Source organism: Strix aluco, chromosome 18 (assembly GCF_031877795.1).
Source record: "Strix aluco isolate bStrAlu1 chromosome 18, bStrAlu1.hap1, whole genome shotgun sequence".
In the NCBI taxonomy this organism is placed as follows: Eukaryota; Metazoa; Chordata; class Aves; order Strigiformes; family Strigidae; genus Strix; species Strix aluco.
Window position 1 is genome coordinate 16,509,162 of NC_133948.1, and position 8,597 is coordinate 16,517,758.

Here is an 8,597-nt window from a genome sequence, read left to right on the forward strand (position 1 = left end):
AGCCCCGCCAACGGCGCCACAGATGTGCGGGGAGCTGCGCGGAGGGCTGCGCGGGAAGCTGCGGGGGGAGCTGCGCGGGAAGCTGCGGGGGGAGCTGCGGGGGGAGCTGCGGGGGGAGCTGCGGGGGGAGCTGCGGGGGAAGCTGCGCACACGCCTGCGAGCTCCAAGGGCGCCAGGGCCGGGACGGGGCCAGAGTCTGGGGGCGTGTCGGGGGGGCGGGCGTGGCCATGGCATGGGGGCGTGGCAGGGGGCGTGGCCGGGCAGTGGCGCGGAGTGGCGGGGCGCAGGCGCGCGCATGCGCAGTGCGGGGCAGGGCGGGCGATGGAGCGGTTCGGCGGCGGCGGCGGCGGCGGGCCCGGGGGGTACGAGGCGGCGGCGGAGCAGCTGTCCCGGCAGCAGGAGCGGCACTACCGGCTGCTGTCGGAGCTGCAGGCGCTGGTGAAGGCGCTGCCCAGGTGAGCGGAGGGCGGTGCGGCGGCGGGGCCCGCCCTGCCCCGGTGCCGGGGCCCGCCTTGACCCGGTGCCGGGGCCCGCCCTGACCCGGTGCCGGTACCGGCAGCCCGTGCCAGCAGCGCCTCTCGTACACGACGCTGAGCGACCTGGCGCTGGCGCTGCTGGACGGGACCGTCTTCGAGATCGTGCAGGGCCTGCTGGAGATCCAGCACCTCACCGAGAAGAACCTCTACAGCCAGCGCCTGCAGCTGCACAGCGAGCACCGCGGTGCGCCCGGCGGGGGGCACGGGGGGGCACCGGGGGTGCGGGCGGTGAGGACACGGCGGGGGGGTGCGGCGGGGGATAGGCCCAGGGCACTTGGGCGAGGGGGGGGGCACGGAGGGGCACAGGCCAGGAGCACTGAGGGAGGCCTGGGACGTAGTGGGGGGGGAACTCGGGGGGTAGTGCTGGGCGACTGCGGGAGGGACACGGGGGGGCAGTCGTGGACACTGGGCAGGGGGGCACTGGGGGGCAGTTGTGGGACGCTGGGGGGGCACTGGGGGACAGTCGTGGGACACTGGGCAGGGGGGCACTGGGGGACAGTTGTGGGACACTGGGGGTGGCCCTGGGTGGCAGTTGTGGGACACTGTGGGGTGGCACTGGGTGGCAGTTGTGGGACACTGGGGGGGCACTGGGTGGCAGTCATGGGACACTGGAGAGGGGGGCACTGGGTGGCAGTTGTGGGACACTGTGGGGTGGCACTGGGTGGCAGTTGTGGGACACTGGGGGGGGCACTGGGTGGCAGTTATGGGACACTGGGGGGCACTGTGTGGCAGTCACGGGACACTGTGGGGTGGCACTGGGTGGCAGTTGTGGGACACTGGGGGGGCACTGGGGGACAGTTGTGAAACACTGGGGAGGGGGGCACTGGGTGGCAGTCGTGGGACCTTGGGGGGGCACTGGGCTGTTGTGGGACACTGTGGGGTGGCACTGGGTGGCAGTCGTGGGACACTGGGGGGGACAGCAGGCGGTGCAGGGGGTGATGGGGACACTGTGGAGAGGAGGCTGGCTCAGGGCATCCAGGAGCTGGAGATGTGACCACGGGGGGGCAGTGGGGGTGACACTGAGGGGGGGGACACGCGGGAAGGAGGGGGGCGGTGGCGCCGGCATGCCCTGACCCGCTCCCGTCCCACCGCAGGGCTGAAGCAGGAGCTCTTCCACCGGCACAAGGAGGCCCAGCAGTGCTGCCGGCCCCACAACCTGCCGCTGCTCCGCGCCGCCCAGCAGCGCGAGATGGAGGTGAGGGGGGGCCCGGCCGGGCACAGCCCTCCCCTGGCGCAGGGGTCGTGTCCCTTCCCCAGGGGGGGCTCACAGCAGGACCACCCCTGCGTCACAGGAGCATCGCAGCATCTCTGGAGGGTTTAACTAGTCACCCCCTGCCGCCTTGCGAGCCACCAGCCGTCCTGTCTGGCCTTGCTAGTGCAGCCCTGAGTTCCTCACCCTGACTTGGGGGTCCCCTCCTCTTGCTCTGCCCTTTGTCCCCCCCAAGATTGTAGAGAGGTTGGTGCTGGTCTCTTCTCACAGGTGATTAGTGACAGAACGAGAGGGAACGGCTTTAAACTGCAACAGGGGAGGTTCAGACTGGACATGAGGAAAAAATGTTTCCCAGCAAGAGTGGTCAGAGAGTGGAATAGGCTGCCCAGGGAGGGGGTGGAGTCACCATCCCTGGGTGTGTTTAAGGGTCGTTTGGATGAGCTGTTGGGGGATGTGGGGTAGGGGAGAACTTTGTAGAGTCGGGCTGAGGGTTGGACTTGATGATCCCGAGGGGCTTTTCCAACCTGAGTGATTCTGTGATTCTAAGATTGGGGGCCCAGGCTCTTGCCATCTAGGATAGCTGCAGTCGAGGCGTGATCTGGGAGTTGTGGAAGTTTAGGAGCCCACTCCGAAAGAGCGGTGTTCCCCGCTATGCCTTCATGATTCCTCGTTATTTGGCAGGCTGAAGCCTGGGTACAAATAGAGCAAGTTGACAGAAAACACGGAGAAGGTACGTGAAACCTGCTATTACACCATAGCAAGCAGAAAGCAGAGAATAGTCAAAAAATAACACGTTTTACTTAGTAGCCCCGATAAGGAGATATGTAAGTATAGAAATAGTTTCTGCAAGCATCCCAAGGCATGTGGAGAAAAGCACTTCAGCACGAGCAGTAGGTTCGGTCCCAAAGGACTTATCTGTACATTGCTGATAAGATAGAGGCAGTTTTATAAGGTAAAGGAAATTGCAAGTAGCTAGTTATCTTAATCAACGCAATTTAAATGTAGGGGGGAAGTTATTTCACTCCACGTAAGGCAAACAAATAACTGTTTAAATACAGGCTCGTTCCTGACCTTTGCCCATGACGAGCACCACATCAGCGCTCGCTGTTGGGTCTTTTGTCTTGGTGTTTCCACGTCCCTTGTTCTGTGTTAAGGTGACTAAAGCCAGGCTGGGCCTCTACTACCTGTCCCTGTCTCTAGCTTATACTTGCAGCAAGGAATAATCTATACTGCCTGTTTTAAAGTGTTTCCAGCATTGTATTCACTCATTAAGTGGGCCACACATGGGTCATTTCTCCTTGTCTTACATGGTGGGCAACTTCTCCCTACTTCCTTCCACGTTCCCCCTGCCTTTCTCTTCTGTTTCCTCTGCCACATGTTACTAGAGTTACTTCTTCCCTTTTTTATCTTCTGATATTCCTGCTGTAGAGCATTTCAGGAATAGATCGATCATCTCTGTAACCTGGTACCTGTCTAGTCAGAGCTGCCCTGTGTGGTTGAAGGTTTCAAAGACCAGCTCCACAAGATAGCTTGGGGTTGGTCTCCCGGGAGAGGTGATACAAGATGTAGTTTTTAGATGTCTGATTTCTTACTGAAACCCATGCCTCTCATACAGGGTCACCTGTATGCTGAAGTAAAAGCTTCTGTTTAAGCCTTAGTTTTCTCCAGGATTTTGGCACTTTTCTGTAGCCCAGAATCACATGCCAGCCCTAAGCAGTGTGTTATTTGTATGTTTGAAAAAAACACTATCTGTTTTTTCCAAACCCATGAAAAGTCACTTGTCAAGCACAGTAAGTGAAGGAGGTGATGGTGTGGTGCCGCCTCCTTCCCCCAGGGTGGCTGGGAGAAAGGAGTGTGTTTGGGGAACGAGGGGTTTGAGTCCTTCATATCTTCCACAAAGAACATGAGCCCCTAGACTGAAGGAAGCACAAGGACAGCTTTTTTAGGTTCACTAGCATCCCGTAGTGAAGGAGGCAATTCTTCCTTAATACCATATAGTTCTGCGAAGCTTTCTCAAACCCATGGACGTAACTAAAAACATAAGAAGATGCGAATTGACTGCCGTACGTACATCCAGGAAAGGTTACATGAGGGAGCTCCTGCTCCATGTCAGTAATAATTGCTCTTCGTTTAGCTCAAGCCTTTTGCAGACAACTACTGATACGTCTGTGCTTAGACAAACCTCGGCTCTTCTCCAGACTGTCCAGGGCTGAGACCTCTGTCATTCAAACTCTGGCTTTTCCCCAGGACTTGTAGCAGCACGCAGGCTTTCGGCTCCCCTCTTGGATGGATCTGCCCAGGTCTTTTAAACCACCAGCCACTGGTGTAGGAAATCCCAGGCTTTGTGACTTCTGTGCAGTCAGGATAACCCACCCCCATGAACATTTCCAGCTAAACACGTGCCTCTTTACTGTGTTACAAAGGGGCAGCGTTGCACGAGTAAAACGTTGAAGCTTGTGTCATTTATTTCTTGCAAGAGAATGAGGCTTCCTTTGTATTTAGATGGGATTTGATGCTTCCTGACTTCCCCCGTGTCTTGCTCAGTGCAGTCTGGTAAGGTTGTATTGTCTCACCTCCAGAAACATGTGGCTTTTTATTTGAGCTGGGCTCTCCTCATCCTCTGCAATCCTTCTGCTCTCCTCTCCCCTCTGGCAGGGTTTCTGGTAGGTTGGGGTTTCCTCCAGAGCAGTACCCCTTTCTGCAGCTAGCAGATCATCCAGGTGCTCCTGCAACACGCCCACCACTCCTGATTTCCAGCGTGCTTTTGATGTAGCGTGTGGTCTCTATGCTCCATTTCTTCTTCGGGGGCAATGCAGGCATTTCTCTGCTGAGCTTTAGGCAGATGTCAGCAGGGTGGGAGGAGCTGCGTTCTCCTGGTTGGGGCTATTTAGCCTCATTGGATAATGTTCTCAGTCTGCCAAAAATAGAAGCCCAGCACACTGTAGTCCCAAGTGAGATTTCAGCTTGCTGGTGTCAATACAAAATAAACTGGCTTTCCAGTTGTAAAGTTAGGTTTTTGAGGGGTTCAGCTCCTTTGACTAAATGGGATCTGGGTGTGATTTACAGCTCTGTGTCTTAGTGTCCAGGGAACATGGAGGCTTAGGAAGGCGTCTGAGCTGGCCCCTTGGCGAGCTTTGGTGGCCTCTGTTACTCCTCCGTATCTTTCTTCAGCCTCACCAGTCCTGTGAGGACTTCTTTTGAGCCCATACCGCTGGAGTGCTCAGCCATAACCTGCAGCTTACCAAGAGAAGTCGTTCAGATACTGATCTGTTGCTCGTGGTCTTTCCTGGCCTCCAAACACACTGAGCATGGGCTGCTCCCAGTGCTTTCCCTGCACTTATCTTCTTTCCTGGCCTCCAAACACACTGAGCATGGGCTGCTCCCAGTGCTTTCCCTGCACTTTCTTGAGTGGTAGCTTTGCTAGGCAAGGGGAGGAGGTAAGATCTGGGGCTGTGCTTGCTGCCCTCTGCTGTCCTTGGGACTCTTCAGAGCAGGAGTGCTTCAGGGTCTAGTCACTCTCTGGTTTCATTAGACTTAGAGATGAGAAAAAGATAGGAGGAAGGCAGATACTCCACTCTTTTTTTTTTTTTTTTTTTTTTTTTCCTGTTGACGGTTATCTTTTTTCAGGCTGTGGAGCAACGAATTCGAGAGGAGCAGCGAATGATGGATGAGAAGATAGTCTTGGAACTGGACCAAAAAGTGATAGACCAACAGAGCACTCTGGAGAAGGCTGGGGTGTCTGGCTTCTACATCACCACCAACCCACAGGTTAGTGTTTAGGCAGGGAGTGTAGGATCTGACAGTACTCTTGTGTTAATATCTTTATTTTTAAAAAAACCTTGCTCTTAGCTAATTCTGAATCACTCGGTCAGAAAAAATGATCCATCCTTTGCCTCATCAGCTGATGGGCAACATGCCCTGGGCGGACGTGGTACCAGGTTCAGAATGAAGGAGCGGAAGCCCGTTAGACAGCGCAACATCCCCAGATTTCTGCAATATTTTTCCCAGTGTGGAGGGAAGGAACGCTCTGCCAACAGCCTGCAGTCCTGTGACTCTTGAATAATACTAAAATAAGTGGCTGTGTAGGTTTATCACTTTTGTACCTCGCTTAGCTGTACAAATTGCCTTCAGAAGCCTTTTTATTAGGCATCTTGTTAATCCTTGCATGTGACTTACTGGAGATGATGATCTCAGACTGTGATTAGAAAATTGTTCTTGGTTTCCCCAGTGCATCTGCTCTTAAAACTTGTGAGCAATTGCCTGGGTTTTTCTCTGTTGTCTTAACGCCACCGCAGGAATGAAAAAATAAAACTTCCAAAGTCTCATTGTAAGGCCGCAGAAGTTTGCAGGGAATGCAGAAACAGACTGTTCTTAACTCTTGTTTTTTCAGCTGATTAAATTTCACTTTGATAAAGACCTACTAGTGAGAAAAGATGGCTTTAAGTTAGTTAAACAGGCATTTTCTAAAGCCCACACAATTCCTGGCTGTGTAACCTTGAACAAGCCTCTTATTTTTCCTGTGCTGCTATTCCTCATCTGTATAATGAAAGCGGTTCTTTCTCTCCCTTCCTGCCCCTGCCTTTTATGTTATTTTTGTAAGTAATAACCCTTAGCAGGGTTCCTATTTGCTGGGTTTTGTTTATGTTTGCCTTTACGATAGCTGGCAAACCAGACCCAGACCTTGGCTTGTACCTGTGAATGCCACCATCGTATAAGAAATCACTGCTGGAATCTGCTCTCCGTGCGTTTCCCATCAGCCGATGTGGTTCCTTTCAGTCTGTTGTATAAGATGCCTGCTTATGCAGTTGCCACATTTTTACAAAAATAGATTTTTATTTCCATAATGTAATGTCTGCAAGTCTGAGTCACAGAGCAGGCTTCGCTGAATTAGCTACTCCACCGTGTAGTCTGTGTGCTAAATGGCTGGTGAGCTAAATGTGAGTGAAGAACAAGCAGATGGTAAGGAAGCCGTGAGCTGATGTTGGTGACTGCAGGAGGCAGTGGTCTCCACTTGATTACAGTCATGGAAAAGGGAGTTTTTGAAGGGGAACGAAATACCCAGAGGAAATTTGAGGCCCCAGCACAGCAGTGTGTTACACATGCCTTAGACTCCGCTTAGCACCCAAAGCAATCCCTCCTGCTTCCTGCCTGCCTGTGCTGGAAAAGGATCAGGGTGTTGAAGGTCCTGTTGGAGGACGAGGGGAGGGAGCTGTGCTGACCCAGAGAAACTCCTCTGGGGTGTGTGGCTGTGGGTGGGCAGGGGGATGCTGCTGCCCCACTCCTGGAGGCTGCTCCAGAAGGGGAAACCTGCGCAACTGGCCAGCCCTCACGGCACTTCGCACTAAACCATGGTCAAGAAAAAAGAACCCTTCTAAATCCTTAATGAATCGTAAAGCTCTGGGGTTCCTAAGACAGCTGCAGTTTGCAGCAGATCCATCAAGATATTACTGACCTGAATTTTATAGAAATGCTTAAACAAGATGAAGCCTTTGGTTTGTATCTGCATGCTTTTTCTTTTGTTCCCTGAAGATTAGTGGCTCTTGAGTGGGTGGTACAAGGCAGTCCTTTCTGCTTCCTGCAGCAGGGAATGGGATCGTCTTATCCTTGCAAAAATGTCTCTTCCTTTGCAGGAGCTGACTTTACAGATGAATTTACTGGAACTGATTCGGAAGTTACAACAGAAGGAATCCGAGTCGGAGAAGGCTTTTTCCTGAATGAGCAAATCTGCTGTTTACTTCCCAGAGTTTTCTTCTGACTTCCCTCTACAGAATAGACTGTTAATGCATTTGCTTTATATTGTGTCAGGAAGAAGCTACTGGCTGTAGAAGAAATAGCTGAGGCCCTTAGATAACCTTAGAGCTGGGTGAAGCAGACTCCCAGAGCAGGGGGGTGGCTGGGGAGCATCAGACTGCCTCTCTGGTCCTCGGAGCAAGATGTGTCCTGCAGGTCTTGCTAAAACAAGAGGTGATGGAGAATGTTCATCTGCATGTACATTTATTTGCTAAGCCAGGGGAGAGAGGGCCAGGCTCCGAGGCTGCAAACCCAGCCTAGCTGCGTATGGGTGACCCTGAGCTAGGGTGAATCGAGCTCAGTGGGTGAGCAGTGCGATCTCCTCTTCCGATTCAAGGAGGAGGAGTGAGTGTCTCTGGCAGGGGATGGGAGAGGGAGCAGCTGCCCCGTCAGACTGGGAAGCGAAGCGGACTCGCCATCCGGTGCCGCCTCGCCATGGCAGATGGTTGGCAGCTGGGAAAAAAGAGTTCAAGGTTTATCTACAAGAAGATGCTTCTCTGTGTGTTGAGGCAGAAAACAGCCTCTTGAACTGACAGACCCTTCCCAGTGAGACCTCTAGGTAGATAAGAGCCCTGGCTTTATTAAAGGAGGATTTCAGGCCTCTGCCCACCGTTACTGGACTGTGACATTCGCAGTGTTCCCTCCCGACTCGGAAAGCAGAGAAGGATCGAGAGCTTTTGCTTTGTTACTTTAAACCAGTTTCCGAATGAAGAGAAATAAAATATTCTGTCCTGCCTTCTGGGGCTGCAGCTCTCTAAATGTCAATGATTGTGATTACATTTGTCTCCTCCCTGCTTGATGAGTGTGGGGGTTGGGGTGTGCCAGGTTAAAGCTGGGGGGGAACCTTGAGTGGTTCCGAGACCTTTCAGGGCTGAGCTGATGACCCCGAGAGCCCAAGTCGCATCTTCAGGGGACAGAAGGAGTTGGGGCACTTGCTGAAAATTTGGTAAAAGATTGCTCCAAGTATGTAAGAAAGGTGTGGTGCCATGGCTGCCTGTAGGGAACAGGATGGTGCAAGGGAGAGTCTGTAAGCAGTTCTGCTCTTCACGTATGAAGTTCAA

General features: G+C 53.5%; 1 protein-coding gene across 1 annotated transcript; it reads left to right on the forward strand.

Moving 5' to 3' along the window:
* Window positions 1-305: 305 nt before the first annotated feature.
* On the forward strand, window positions 306-8,295 carry DGCR6L (DiGeorge syndrome critical region gene 6 like). Its single transcript, XM_074844204.1, has 5 exons — window positions 306-455; window positions 560-720; window positions 1,631-1,731; window positions 5,374-5,514; window positions 7,377-8,295. The coding sequence occupies exons 1-5, from the start codon at window positions 322-324 to the stop codon at window positions 7,458-7,460; spliced, it is 621 nt and encodes a 206-aa protein (XP_074700305.1). The 5' UTR covers window positions 306-321; the 3' UTR covers window positions 7,461-8,295.
* Window positions 8,296-8,597: the final 302 nt, after the last annotated feature.